The 15,607-nt window shown below is 33.5% G+C and overlaps 2 protein-coding genes across 2 annotated transcripts; one reads left to right on the plus strand and one right to left on the minus strand.

Moving 5' to 3' along the window:
• The first annotated feature begins 405 nt into the window (after positions 1 to 405).
• LOC128889010 (LMBR1 domain-containing protein 2 homolog) lies at positions 406 to 4,143 on the plus strand. Its single transcript, XM_054146272.1, has 10 exons — positions 406 to 729; positions 806 to 1,146; positions 1,217 to 1,427; positions 1,495 to 1,671; positions 1,755 to 1,932; positions 2,003 to 2,184; positions 2,257 to 2,496; positions 2,575 to 2,776; positions 3,029 to 3,148; positions 3,217 to 4,143. The coding sequence occupies exons 1-10, from the start codon at positions 556 to 558 to the stop codon at positions 3,459 to 3,461; spliced, it is 2,070 nt and encodes a 689-aa protein (XP_054002247.1). The 5' UTR covers positions 406 to 555; the 3' UTR covers positions 3,462 to 4,143.
• Positions 4,144 to 4,668: 525 nt separating this feature from the next.
• On the minus strand, positions 4,669 to 15,371 carry LOC128889009 (glycogen debranching enzyme). The gene is made up of 23 exons (XM_054146271.1): positions 14,687 to 15,371; positions 13,803 to 14,059; positions 12,618 to 12,741; positions 12,347 to 12,536; positions 12,076 to 12,283; positions 11,865 to 11,999; positions 11,569 to 11,787; positions 11,257 to 11,489; positions 10,977 to 11,189; positions 10,716 to 10,910; positions 10,521 to 10,650; positions 10,334 to 10,457; positions 9,982 to 10,247; positions 9,745 to 9,903; positions 9,470 to 9,678; positions 9,194 to 9,397; positions 8,901 to 9,133; positions 8,743 to 8,832; positions 8,482 to 8,659; positions 8,057 to 8,413; positions 7,833 to 7,980; positions 7,390 to 7,753; positions 4,669 to 7,321 (listed from the first exon to the last, which is right to left on the minus strand). The coding sequence occupies exons 2-23, from the start codon at positions 13,923 to 13,925 to the stop codon at positions 6,624 to 6,626; spliced, it is 4,800 nt and encodes a 1,599-aa protein (XP_054002246.1). The 5' UTR covers positions 13,926 to 14,059; positions 14,687 to 15,371; the 3' UTR covers positions 4,669 to 6,623.
• Between the last annotated feature and the right edge of the window lie 236 nt (positions 15,372 to 15,607).

Consider the following 15,607-nt stretch of genomic DNA (forward strand, 5'->3'; position numbering starts at 1 on the left):
ATTGTACATAACATTCTGCTAAGTTATACTCCGTACTTTTAATAGTATCTGTTACCCTTTTATACTCTTTATTCCTATTTCTAAAATTCTTACATTTCGTGCAATTAGAAATTTACAAAAACGATTATTTATGCGTTACACGAGCTATCCTATACATTCATGTCGAGATGTATCCTTTATCCATGACAAAGACATAAATTAACTTAATTTTATACCTATTTAATAGTCAAGTAACTGTTTTACAGATATCGTCTGGTTCGAGCAAACATGTCAGGAACGATAGATAATTCTGCAGAAAAGATTGATGTTGTTCTTCCCAAGCAAGGTTTACTGTACCAAGAGGAAAATCTGGATTATATACTTTGCAAACCTAAGTTGATCCCATTGAAATCGGTTACATTAGAAAAGTTAGAAAATATGCAAAGAGATGCAGAGTTAAAGATTCGAGAAGCTTCGGAGGAAGAGAACAAAGAGAACAATATGGAGTAGAATGTAAAAGTTGACAAAGAGACATGTAACAATTGTAAAGTTACCATACAAAAGAATTTCACTAAAATGATTCTTGGAGCATTTTTCATCTTGATTGTGGTAGCATTTTGTCTTGCTGCAACTTTATTGTACAAATATGGGAATATATTTCGACATCACATCTTTGTTACAATCTCTGTGCTTATAGCATGGTACTTCTCGCTACTTATAATATTTATATTACCATTGGATGTTTCATCGGTTAGTAAAAATCATATAAAAATATCCTTTATATGTTAAGCTAATTAAAGATTCTTATTAATACATTTTCTTACAGACTGTGTTCAGACAATGTGTCGAACAAAATGTTCACAATACCACTACAACAAATCATGACAGTACAACGACAATACCATTTCATACTTGCAAAGAGCCATGGCCTAATGTTCCGGAAAATGTATTTCCAAATTTATGGAGAATCGTATATTGGACATCACAATGTTTAACGTGGTTAATATTGCCCCTCATGCAGTCTTATATAAAGGCAGGGGATTTCACTGTTCAAGGAAAATTGAAATCTGCTTTGATCGATAACGCGATATATTATGGAAGTTATTTGTTCATATGCGGTGTTCTTTTAATATATATAGCATTGAAACCTGGTTTGGATCTCGACGGGTAATTACTGTAATTGATGTTTTGGATGATAAAGATCCATATCGCGTACTCAGACATATTTGTTTTATAGTCAAAAGCTGAAAGCCATAGCATCGTCCGCGTCCAATACATGGGGTCTGTTTTTGTTAGTTTTACTTCTTGGATACGCACTTGTAGAAGTTCCTCGTGGATTATGGAATGCTAGCAAACCTGGATATACCTTGAATTATAGCTACTTCAAAGCTGCTAAATTAAGTTTAGATAAATGTGAAGCAGAAGAAACAGTAGATGATATACTCGAGGTAATATTCGCGCTACCTAGGTACGATAACTTTGTAGCTTTACTGTATTATTTATTTTATTGTTTAGTCTTTGCAAGCTGCAACAGTATCTATCGGACCTGGTCATCCTTTTCATTGTAATTTAGAAACGATTTTTCAAAAAATCCCTGCAGAATTAAAAGATAGAATGAACAGGAGACAGTTACCGGATGATACGCCGACCGACACACCATCCGAAAAATCTTTAATTCGTTTGCATAGACAGGTTGGTTATTAATTAAAAATATAATATACATTTAGCGTGTAAATATGCATATATAGACGTTAATTTATTTGATTCTTTCTTAGACTATAAAATCACTGCAAACATTGCAACGCATAGAAACGCAGTGGGGGATTTTGGTTGATAAAATAATCGATTTAGAGGACATAGCAAAGAATCAAGTGAGCCATGATAGAAGATTCAAACCAACTTTTCCTATTCATCGCTCATTTCCACTTCGCGTCGTTTATAATCCAGTTGTTGGTAAGTATTATTGTAAGGGAACTCTAAATAAATGTTTACTCGATGTTTGTGACTATTCTAAAACTTTTAGAGTGGTATTGGAAATGTGTCATGAAGAGTTATGTTCAACAGATAGCAGCTATTATTGCCGGCTGCCTTTCGGTAGCTGTTGTATGGTCAGAAGTAACATTTTTTAACAAAAGTCCAGTGCTGTCGTTATTTGCTCAGTTCTTGAATCTAGCTAGGGACAGCTATGATTATTTTACAATCGAGGTGAGGACACATGGACTAATTTGATACTTGCAAATAATATTTTTATTTCGACAACTGAAATATTTTTTCCAGTTATTGTCCATGCTGATAATTGCATATCTCTGTTACTGTGCTTATTCAACCGTGTTAAAAATTCGTGTCTTGAATTTATATTATCTGGCGCCGCACCATCAAACTAATGAATATAGTTTAATATTCAGCGGTATGATGTTATGTCGTCTCACGCCTCCAATGTGTTTGAACTTCTTGGGTCTCATCCATATGGATTCTCACATTATAAAAACACACATACTGGAAACTCATTATACTCAGGTAAATACATTATGTCACAAAACAATAATTACTAGGATCTCATGGTGTTGTAATACACTTCGCAACTTATCTGGTTAGGTAATGGGACATATGGATGTCATTTCCATCATATCTGATGGATTCAATGTGTACTTTCCAATGGCTATTTTGGCATTTTGCCTAGCAACATACTTCAGCGTAGGAAGCAGATTACTTTCCATGTTGGGTTTCCAACAGTTTCTCGACGACGATGAATTTACTACAGATCTTGTGGAAGAAGGGCGAGAGTTAATAAAACGAGGTAAAATGATGTTTCTGTAGTTATTCACAGAATTATTAAAGTGCAACTTCTTGTAATCAAAGTTCCTTCGATTTCCCTTTTTTACAATCTTAGAAACTAAGTATGATAAGAAAGAAATAGAAGGATACAATGTTCCTTTGATTTCCTAGTCTGAGTATGCCAAGTAATTATTTTAAAAGGTAGAGAAGCTCAAGTGAAAATCTGAATATTTAAGTGAAGTGTTTTATATTAATATATTTGGTTTGTTTTTAGAGAGGCGTAAACGCCAAAGGGCAGAAGATTCAATTTGCAGAAGACGCGAACTACAAGAAAGATTTAGCAGTACTACAAGTTCATCGCGTTATAGAACATCTCGACAAAGTACCGATACAGGTATGCAATCATTTATTTTATAAAAACAATATCAGAATTAGCTTAACAACTTATAATTTGTGTTACAGTGCGTCCCTTAAAACGGGACGAATCAGTAGAATCCGCAAGGGCTGGTCTGCTACGTGATTTCGACCCTACGGATTATTATATCGGCACGACATCGGGTGTTGATAGTTATGGTGCAAACAATAGTTACGATAGAAACTACCAGGCGGTTGATTTTTATGAAGATCGTATGGACAATGCAAGAGCATTTAATACAAATACAAATCGTGTAGGACCTCCACCGAGAGGATTGTTCGACGATATTTAAATCGAATCCAATGCCGTTTACTTTTTAGTCGATAACGTGAATTACTAAACAGGTAAATTTATAGTTAACAATACTCACATATAAACTGTCTACTCTTGGTACATAATAGAATTTTCTAATGCAGAGGTTGTGAATATAATTAAATTAAACGTTAGTATCATAAAAATCATGTAACGTAGTAGTATCATTAATAGAGAATCATTTAAATTATGAGTTGAAAAATGGAATTAAAAGATGATTCAATTCTACGTACCTTTCTTGCTTATTATTAAATTTTAAAACAAAATAAAAAATATCATGTGTTCGTATCCATGATATGGTTAGTAAAGGTTTTAGGAGTTTTGACTAATTTTATTCGTATTTATATATTTGTATCTTCGAAAAATGTTCACCATTGATGAAGTAATAATACAACATTAAAAGAAACTTAAATCAAGTAAATTCTAAATGATTCTTATCTTTATTTCTTTTTTTTTTTAATTTTGAGAAGCAATATGTTTCGTATTTAATAAATAACTTTATATATAAAATTTATATATAAATTTCTATGCGCGTAGATTCAAATAACTGCACATTGCTTAAGATGTACCAGAATAAAAATAGAAGAAAGTTGATTTTAAATATTATACGTGCTCTTGTAGTGAACATCATAATAAAATGAAAGCAGTGTATTGATTAATTATATTTAGAATAATTAATTATACCATTATATAGCCTTATATAATCTAATATTTATCATTCTTACTGTAATATTGAAACATGCTATGATATTGAATAGAAAATTACCCATTGCATGATTCTCTTTACATCGAGGGAGAATGGAATTATTTTAATATCTGTAATAATAAATGCAAACAGGTATTTATCTTTGTTATGAACGTTAAACGTTCAATGTTATCGTCTTAATGAAGTTACGAGAAATTAATATTTAATAAAATTTATATTTATTCAATGATATACATCTGCAGCAAAGTTTTAGGTTTAAAAAAACCTTTATTTATCTTTGCAACAATAAATTTATTTTGTAAATATTGTAGAAATATTTACGTTATATAATTCGACACGTACAAGTGAAATTTATTTATTGTTATATCATACATGCATGTTATTGAATAGATCGATTTATTTTATATCATACAATATACATAAAGCGATAAAACTTGAGCTTAAAGAGGATTGAAATAAATGTTTTTTCTACTATGCAAAATGAAAATATATATATATCAACTTTATTGCAAATATTTCGTACAGATATGGAAACAGTTATGAAAATATGTATTTAAAATATACCTGCAACATTAACTATATCTGCTAATTAATATTTAATGTATTAACAAATTGAAAGTAATAAATCTCGACAACCTTCTCAAGTTTCAAGTTTGTATTCGTTTAATAAGATTTTTTTACAATTTGAAAAGTGTATAAAGAATAGATATCAGATATATGTTAATAAAGCACGAAATTTTCACTTCATCTGAAACATATCATCTTTCGTCTTTATTTTTTTTTTTTTTTTTTTTTTTTGTACTGTTAGTAAATTCGCGGGGATACAATTTTCTAAAATGATATCCTACTTGATTATGCTGAAGCAATAGCAAATCAATAAATCTTAAATAACAATAATAAATTGTGATTAGTTATTAAAATTATAATATGAAATATATAATACTAGGCCAAGAGTATACACTCAATAATTTATAAAGATGTATAAATTTTAAGCAAACTTTAATCCAATAATTTTTCAAACTTTACGAATTGAGTAACAGATTTTTCTTCTAATTTCGATTATTGTAATTATTAAGTAAAATAAACAATATAAAGTGTAATTGTTGCTAAAATGAAGAAGGAAAGAGTATAGGCGAGCACTATTTTTACTATTTTCACATGCTCTGATTGCGAGATGCGATTTTTTCCGTGCCTATATCTAGGACTCGTTAATTCTGGCATTAATAATAACGGTTCCAACAATAATAAACTGGACCGATTTGGACGGTGATCGAGCACATCGTCTTGCTTAAAACCTTGCGATCGAAATACATCGTTACGATAATTCATCCAGTTCTGCAAATCGGTATCGTATCCAATGTGTTTTATGGTGCTTAGAATGTTATTGTGATTCATACGAAATGTCATGGGTGCAATGCCGTTATTCGATATTCGCGTATAAAAATTATTCGCGCAGCGGTGATACAATTCTGTGTTTACTACGCCATTTGTATTGCAACTTATGAGAAGAATATTTGGTTTCAGTGCTGTTTTCATATTGAAAATGTCTCGCGGTTGGCCGTAAAAATAAAGTATGCTAGAGGCATTAGTTTTCAAGTAATTACAAACTATCAAGCAATGCTGATTATTATCGTACTGCGAAAATATAGTGTCTTGTTTACCATTCTCTGGATAATATTTAAAACATAAAGCGTCGTTTTGTTGAAATTGACGTACTTCCCTGGCATATAAAGGTTTCTTTCCATATATCAAACGGTCTGAGTATACTGGACTGTCCTGCGAACTGGCACACTGTTTACATATCTTTTGTCGAGGAAGAAAAAGTGTATTTATCAAAGTCTTTGCGGTCGTTGGACTATATTTTTCATAATAATCCATAATATCGCATTCGAGTGTATTGACTTCTTCGTAAACGTGATCCAGTTTTGACGACGAGTATTTTATATTCGAGTCATTGTCTTCTACGCTTTCCTTTACGAGTATATTGTTCTGGTCGATCGGTTCGTTTTTGCACTTATCCGAAGGTTTACTTAAATATTTCAAAGGAAGTGTTGGTTTTTGAGGTTCGTTTCCTGATATTGTCGAACATTCTGTAGAATTTGACAAAGTTTCGGTTCCTTGTAGGCCAATAACGAAATTAGGAGATACGTATTCATGCTTGACGCTTGATTCACTTCCAGTTTCTTCTAGTTCTCGACTTGAAAAGAAGTCGTCGTTTGTAGGACTCACATCAACAGCTACAAACTTGCACGGTGGCATATTTGTCTTGTCTATGTGCGAAATACCATATGCGTGTGTCTCCGTGCGTTGTGTTTCTATAATCATGTTAAGGAGGTGCAACTTGTCCTCGTGTTCTTTATATCTAATTCTATGTTCTTTCTCTAATCGTAAATGTTCTAAGTGTAATTGGCGGTGGTGAACACACGCAAAATTGTATCAATTCATTCGTTCAGCTTCTTCCGATCGTAACTCCCGTTTAATTTTGTCTAAATCATAAAGAACTTCTAATATAGCAGAGGCGCTCCAAGCTTGAGTTCTGCAACTGTCCTTGCAATAATCTCCATCTTTATTAGTAAGCTCGGGAAGACCTCTCCAATGATTTGTCGATGCCTCTATTAAATGGCGAGATATGATAGTTTCGGTTGAATCAATCGTACGATGTAATTCTTCCTTTCCTCCAACTAACGGAGCAAAGTATAAACGAGCTCGAAGGAAATATCCTATAGGCCAAACCCATTCAGGGCCTTGATGATAATTCCAACCATGAGCCAATTTAGTGTCTCCACTGTCATTAGAATTATCGTAATATCCGTTATACGCCCAATCGGCAGGATCTAATGTCTTCATTCCAAGTGGGCCTAATAAAATTTCTTCTGCTTTTTTCAATGCTGTCCATGCGTGTTGTGGATTAAATAATTCTGGTGCAGCCACCATTGCAATAGGGAAATTAGGTCGTAGTTGATAATCAGCCCATGCTTGTGTTGCTCCATGGCTATCTTTGAAAATTCCACGACGATGAATAAGTTCTGGTTTCAGTTCTCCCTCTGTTGGCGTTTCGTTAATATAGAAGTATTTTTCAAAGTTTAGTGATATCTTATCTGCCCATTGTTTATAACTCCATGTTATCACGGATCCTGTAATAAATCGAAATCGTCATAGAAACTGGAAATTAAAGTAAAAATATAAGTAAAGTTTCTCTTACCGTCGCGGTTCTTTCTTTGCACGCTGCCATAGGGGAAAAGGTTTTGCTTATATAATTCAGCCAAGAAACTTAGAATGCTCTTACTGAGCCCTACTATTTCTACAGCTGAACCATCCCTTGGTGTGGCAGGTTTCCCTTTATTACCAGCCTTTTCGGAAGATCCCATTTTATCCATCCAAGTACCGCAATTCGCATCATTTCCTCCAAATATAAATCCAGTCTCTGGGTGTACTCCAATTTGATTATTAAAGCCACGATCTGTCATGTGCTCGTCAATTTGCTTCCCAGCGTTTCTTTCTCGGAAGCAAAGCCCTTGGAAATGTACCAACAGAGCTTCTTGAATAACATCGTGTAGCGATTGATCCTGAAAATACATCGTAAACTTGTATTGCACGGAGTACTTACATTTATCAATTTGTTTACAACAAATTATGTATACGTACTGCTTGGCCTGCAGGTAGCGCTGGAGAATCATCAGTGGGGAACAGTCTGGAAACTTTATCCGTTAGAATTTTTAAACCGTTTGGTACTTCCTGTATGTAACATTGAATTGTGTACAGCCACCACCACAGCGCATCTCGACAGTTATACCTGAAAAATGTTTGAATATATTACTCAGAAAATATGAACACGATCGTTAATTGTTGTTTGGAAATGTATTCTTTACCTAGCGTTTTTCCCCTTGTCAAGTAAATTAGGAATAAGACCATGTCGTAAAGTTCCTCCGTAACCGAGAATAATGAATCGCGCTTCGCTGTATCTGCCCGTTAATATGAGTAATCCTCTTAAAGAAATGAAAGTGTCTCTGCCCCAATTTCTCATGTAACCTGTTGTAAAGTGTGGTAACCCAGCAGACAATGTCATACACATTTGTTCGCTTTCGCCATTATATTGTTTAACTGTTGGTTTAGGAGGATCTAAATTCGGAGACAAATCGGGTAATGGAGACGATCTTACTACGCCTCCTACTTGTATCGAAGTCAAAGACAAAATCTTGACAAACGTGGAGCCATCTTTCACGAAGCTAAAAGATTGCAAAATGAGCTACTAAGAATTAATACAAAAACATATACAGGTTACTTAAATAAATACCTTGACATTAGACTATAGCATTGCTCGAGAAGAGTCATGTAAACATTTACGATTATAACGTCAAAATAACTGGGTACCAAGTAACGAGGTATCAGTTTAAAAGGCTCTGTAGCTTCTTCGAGCCACATCCCCAGGTCTTTGGTTCCGTCGTCTTCTTTTAATCGTTGCCACGTGTAATCTGTTGTTTTTTTATTTATTTAAATATTATGTCTCAATACCTTAGTTGACAATAAATAATAAACTAGGCTATAGTATACTTACCGATCAACCAATTACCCTGTCTAAGATTAATACACACCGGGTGACCTAGATCATTACTTGAACAAATATCTGCTAATAGAGAAACAATGCCTGGAAATAAACAAACCATTAGCGAGTACATAAAAGTAGAAGTAGAAGAGATGCATGTACAATTTTACCTTGTAATCCAGCGTAGACGAGAGGGCCGTACCCAGGAATATCATACACGCCAAACTTGTTCGATGTTTCATCACGTTCTTCCTGATCGCATCTGTACAAGGCCTTATTCAAATCTACCAAATCCATGCGAGAAGCAATAACACGTAAATCTGAACTTTTCGATGATGTTATCAGCGAGATAGTATTGTGAAGTTTTGCAAGAGCAGGCTTTATATTAACGTGAAGCGATACCCTGAAATTAAACGCGTTAATATTCATATACCGTATAAACATAATTTAAACAAATATATACCGAATAGCAATAATGGAGCCAGGTTGAAAGTTTACAAAATTCAACTGAGTTATCTTAGGATCTCCTGAATCAACTTTCTCGACAATTTCCGAATCGCAAATCTGTATATGTTCCTTGAGTTGCAAAACATATTCAGTGTACCCATTTATATAATTTTCATCTCTCACATATTTTTCAGGGTAGTGGAACGGTGAAGTGCCATTCCTAAAAACATCGTGCCGTTAAAATGATTTTGAGATTTATGATACAAAGCGTTAAAAAATCTTCGATTCCTACTTTGCTCCCGCGTGAGACAATGAAGCTTCTAATATAATTTCTTCCACCACGCCTTCCACCCGCAATGGCTTCACATGCCTCCTCAAATCATTGGCGTTAGGATCCGGATGTTTGAAAGCTGTAAAAGCAACTAAAACTACGCTGTCGTGACTCGTTGGTGAATGTCTTGTTACAGCTACTATATCGCTGTCCATTTGGTCGACAAAAACCTGTGATTTTGGCAATTCGTATTTATATAATTTCTTTCTGTAAGAAAATATCGCATATGTACATACCTGGGAAAAGTTCTGTTGTCCGAGAGAATAATGCAAGTTATTTAACGCTTTTTTCGCTGCGATTATACCACTCTTCGAACTTACGAGTCCGATACTATCCGCTAAATTTTCATCATCTGTCCAAGCGGTATATTGTCTTGTTTCGTCGACAACATGTATCTGTAAGAACGAATCAAATTTTCTTAGCTGAAACTTAAATACCTTAGAAAAAGGTATAGTACATGTAAGAAAACTTACATGATGAGGAACTAGTTCATCGTATCCGCGGTTGCTGCCACTAGCGCATGCTGCCATTGATACAAGTGCAGTACTTGGCAGTAAATCAAACGTACTACGTTTTTCCACTGGACTTGGATTATCGTGACTTAAATCTAAGAAGAGGGCATGCGCTATACTTGGTACCAAAGGTCGTTTACGCGGTTGCAAAAATGCTCCCACCGGTTCACCTCCGTATCTATATACTAGTCGACCTTCTTCGTGGCTGTCCCAAGCAGACATAGCTTCTGTTGTGAAAATAAAAAGCGCGATATTTAATAACAATCTCGATTTGTTTTTGTAAAAGCTTGTAATATAAGATAAATCTTCGTACCTCGGATTAAAGAAGTGATACCGAGTCGATTAACGAATATATTGTCTTTTTGATCGGAGTTAGTAAATAATTCTGCAACAACGTATAAATCTGGACGGACTCGACGAGCCATGTCGAGCATGTACTGAAACATTGCGAAATGCAATTAAGTAAACCTAAATTTATATATATTTTAGCATATATGTACCTCAGCAACTGGAATGGGCGTTGAATGGCAATTGTCTAGACGAATTCCGTCGAATATTTTAGCCGTTTGTTCGACGTAAGTAGTCATGTGTTGCCATAAGAAAGGACAATCTTCTGGTTTATCTCCGTATCTATAAGAAACGTGATGTAATTATCTCGCAATATAATCGTAATTTTCTTAGAGTAATCGCATTACCTTAACTTGACGCTGTCACCCCACGCGATAAGTTCTCTTCTTATGTAGACATTGGAATCAGGATCTGCGAAATTTTTGAAAGGATCCCCGTTCATCACCCATCCGTTATGAACCATTAGATAGCATCCCGCATCCGAGTACATTGTTGCTTCGCGTTCGGTTAATGTTTGAGGTGCTCCATAGTCGGTAAAATATCTGAGAGTAATTAGAATGATAATGTGGTATATTTAAGAGTAATGGACATTTTTAGAAAAGACGTACCTAGGAACGAGTGGATTTCTTTCGCTTATTTCTTTAAGTCTTGGTCCATCGGGTTGTACTCTATAATATCTTATACCAGCAATTGAATTTTCAATTGCAGCATTCAGATTATTTTGTACCTCGTTAATGATTACGTCGTTAAGTTCTTGTAACTTCTTTCTTAAATCTTCTGCACACCGTTTCAAACGAGTTTCCTCGTCGAAACAATCGGCTCTGCGATAATAAGTGTGATAAACGATAATAAATAAATGAAAATCTTATTTCTACTATAATGTCTTACCTATATATGTTGTATTTTTGTAGCGAAAGTTGTTTGTCTATAGTCGCTTTTAATCTTCGGAATTTAGGATCTTGTATCACTTTAATATCTTCCAATGGCTCAACGATATCCTGAGGCATTTGATTGCGTGCTAAACTCAAAAATTCAGCGATAGCTTCGTTAATATCTAATATATATAATTCGTGTATTTTTACGAGCGGTAGAAAATATGTATGAAGCGCGTGACGAATTGACTGTAAACAGAACAAAATAATAGATGTATAGAGTGGCGCGTTATTAATGTGAAATACAAAAATAATGCATTTGCATTACATTTAAATGTTCTTCGGTTTCAACGACCGAAGGGATTCCCTTAAATTCCCATTCTCCAGCTGCTACTTGTACCGTCAATTCAAATAATGCAGCATCCAAAATGTACGCGGGACGCAAATGAGGACTGTTTGAGCAGTTATATGTACATTCTGGATGAGATACCAAGAAAGGACTTTCGTTAGCCGTGTGATTTAGAACGATATCACATATGCTTAACATCTGTAACATATAACAATTAAAAGAAAATATTACGAACGAAACGAAAATTCTCATCGTAGCAAAATTATACCACTTACATTCCACTCGTTACGCATTTTACTAATGAGTCCTTCAATATCATCGTACGTAACTGGTTTATCATCATCGTTAAAAGATGGATTTAATTTCAATTGATTGCTTAGACTGTAAGCTGATCTAGAAGATCCTAATTCCTAAAAGGTATAAATAGTATAAATAAACTATACGTATATTACGATTATTGTAAATAGTACAAATTGTATACACTACCTGAATCGGCGTAAAATGAATTACATTGTAACCAGAATTCCGACCAACTAACAGCTTATCTTCCCAAGTGGGAAAAGGTCCTAAATATTTTGATAAAACAGTTTGACATTGAATACAATCTAATGGTAGATTTTCTCCTTGTTCTCCAACTTTAAGTTCTGGGTCCACTAATAGGTATCCAGAAGCAATAGGTTTTACACTTTCGGCGCTAAGGAATTCAACGTTTTTAAATTTGCTATGATATTAGCATTTTTTACGCGTTAATACGTACTTAGGATCCGTGAGATAATAATGGAACGAACCAGCCAGAGATAAACATATACTGGCCGTTTCGTTTAACCATTCTAATGGATAATATGTGTGTCTCTCAAATTTCTGAGTTTCACTTAAAGGATGATTTATGAAAAGATCGAGGCGCTTTCCAAGAAGAGAAGCACCTAATCGAAATTCCACTCTCCATCCTATTGAAAATTATGTTAATTCTTAAAATTCTTTCAACTTATTTGTATCAAAGTTGTAAATAGAATAAGTCTGTTACGTACCTTTCTTTAATCTGTACAATACACCATCAAGATGTTCTCCATTATTTAAAGTTAAGACTCTTATTTGTTCAGAGTCGTGACTTTGAGTCAAAGACACCTGTTCTGTCATATTCTCGACTAGTGCCTAAAGATGCAAACAAAATTTTACAACTTCTATCATTTTTATTATCTTATAAATGCATCAACATTACTTAGGTAATTACAGCGTGTATACATCAGTATTCTATTGATTTTCAAATAATAGTACTAATAATTCTCTAATAGATCTGTAATATCATTAATAGTGTGCAATGAAAAATCTTTTATTAAACTGTAATGCAAATACAGAATATAAAAAATATGTGTTAAGAGCGTAAGGAAAACTTCTATATTGTCAATATTGCCATACTTTTTCAACACTTATCTTATAACACAGTATATTATACCACTAACTTTACGAACAACACAACACAAGATTATTATAAAAGATGGTTAAAATAATGTTAAGTTAATAAAAAGTTCTGCACAATGTGTATAAGATAACTCTTACAAGACAAATTGGTACTCAGGATATATTAGTACTTACACGTGAAACGTGGTAAATGGATAAATACTTAGCCCACAAGTCCCTTAATATAAGTTACTAGCACAAAGCAGCTGGTAAGCGTACAAAAAGCGTATTGCGTTACAAAGTTACACTGGATGAACACACATAATGGCCAGACATATTCTCATTCTACATGCTTGGATTACCTCTTTGTAACAGTATAGACAGAAGCAGACTTCCTACCGTATAATATTAATTGTACATTTGTTACCATCGTATTCCATCTACAAGCTACTGAATTTAATTCTAACAAGTTTGATGTATAAACTGCTACTTTCATACTACCTCACCACTATGCCAACATTGAAGTATTAGCTTAGAAACGTCAAGTTTTAATTTTTCTATAATTACAGTTTTATATACACCATACTTCCAATGAAATTAAATATAAGTTAAAATACACATTTGCAATATCCTTGACTATAAAGGATCTTCTTCAATTAAATTATTACAGTTATACTAATGCAATGTTATTAAGGCAATGGATTATCAACAATTCATTTGATGATTAAATGATTTATGGTATTCTTATCATTCACAACAAAAGATATAAATACAAGAGGTTATTAATAAGTATCACTGTGTTCATTTAAACTTACATAATAGCAAAAACATTTTAAGTAGTGGCAATTGTAAAGACTTCGAAGAATGCTCCTAAACTTCTTTATTAATGCCTTTGTTGCAATCCGAAAAAAATTACTTATCGCAAGTACTGAACCCATTCTCAAGACAAATAAATCATACAGATGAAATTGCTTGTTACTAAGAGTAATGAATAGTTTTAAATTAGTCTTATATTATTACAGCTCTTATCACAGTATCTTGTTACTTAAGCAAAGTCCATTTTGTCTGTTATCTACAACAAACGCAAAATAAAGCTCTTTAATCATAACAAAATTGCCATGAATTGTTTTCAAACAATACATAAAATTATAAGTTAAGAGCAAAAATAATAAGTCAATTTGCATTAGTTATTAACGTTTATTATTCTGTTATATTAAAACAAGATGATACATTAGAAAACTCCTTTATTTAACTACTCTGATATACATGATACATACAAAGATATAAAGTGTTTACATTCAAAAGTAAATAATATTGTTTACTATTGTTGCTTGTTTTTTTTATGAGATTCTAAAAAAGACATTTTCATAGAATTTTTGCATAACAAAGGATTAAATTTAAATCGTCAATTAATTAAATATAATCATTTGAAAAGCATGAACAAATGATTGTGTAAAATCTGCTGTAACAAAACTATCATGATCGTTAGAAATTCAAATTTTTGTCAATACAAAATTGGTCTGTAACAGTACATCATAAATATATATATATATATAAAATTGGTGGGTTAATAAATTCAACAAAAAATTTAAATTAATATTTTGTCGTATAACTGAAGCATGCATTGTAAAACTCCTTAGAAAACACGTGTTTTACTTTTCTCCTGAGGACATTCTCTCGTATTTATCATTTTTCATACCTGACTACACTGCTAACATAAACTTTTCGAAACAAAAGTTTTATACTCCCATTCAAAAATAACAGGAGAAATATGTAAACGAAATAACATTGGCTCAAGTTCAGAATCTAACGTTTCCTTTATAGACAAAAATTAAATATAATTCACTGTTTAATTTATTATTTCGTGACAAATTACGAGTAACGCGTTTCGTTCGAATTGACCTCTATTTCAACTACGACAAACTGTGAAGGTCACGAAAACAAACACAGGTCAAGTTAAAAGGACCGAAGAAGCAGACGACAGGTTGAAGTTGACACAATAACAAATATTCGGTTTCGTTTATGATTGGATGATCAATCACGGCAACTTCACGTTGTTTATGTAAAGAGATTTGTGGCACCTCCTCTAACAATCTTGTTGTTTAACAAAACGAAAATGTATAATGTTTACGTGTATTAGTATATATACATAATTTGGTATATATCAGTGCTGTATTTTTTGAGGTTGTGTTTCATTTCATTGACAAGTAAAGTATCGCCATCGGTGAGGAAACGTCTAAGTTTGTAGTAAAAATAGTTCCCACTGTTACTATTAGATAACGCTATACGCCATCATTGTCGTCGCCATCTAGTGTTCAGAGACTGAACTAATTTTCGGAGTTTGGTCAGCGCCTCTATCGGGAAATACATCGAGACGGACCTGTCGGTACATTACCATCATGTCGGTAAAAAGCGTATAAATGGCGTCATCTAGCGGTGAAAAACGAAACTATTCGAAGACAAACTTGAGCGTTTTTCCGATAGAGGCGCTGACCAAACTCTGAAATTAGTTCGGCCTCTTCAACACTAGGTGCCGTCGACAATGATAACTTGTTCACTACAAACTTCCTCGTTTTCCTGCTAGATGGCGTCATTCACACTGTTTTTTTTACCTGCCCGT

Source organism: Hylaeus anthracinus, unplaced genomic scaffold (genome assembly GCF_026225885.1).
Source record: "Hylaeus anthracinus isolate JK02 unplaced genomic scaffold, UHH_iyHylAnth1.0_haploid 11994, whole genome shotgun sequence".
NCBI classification, from domain to species: domain Eukaryota; kingdom Metazoa; phylum Arthropoda; class Insecta; order Hymenoptera; family Colletidae; genus Hylaeus; species Hylaeus anthracinus.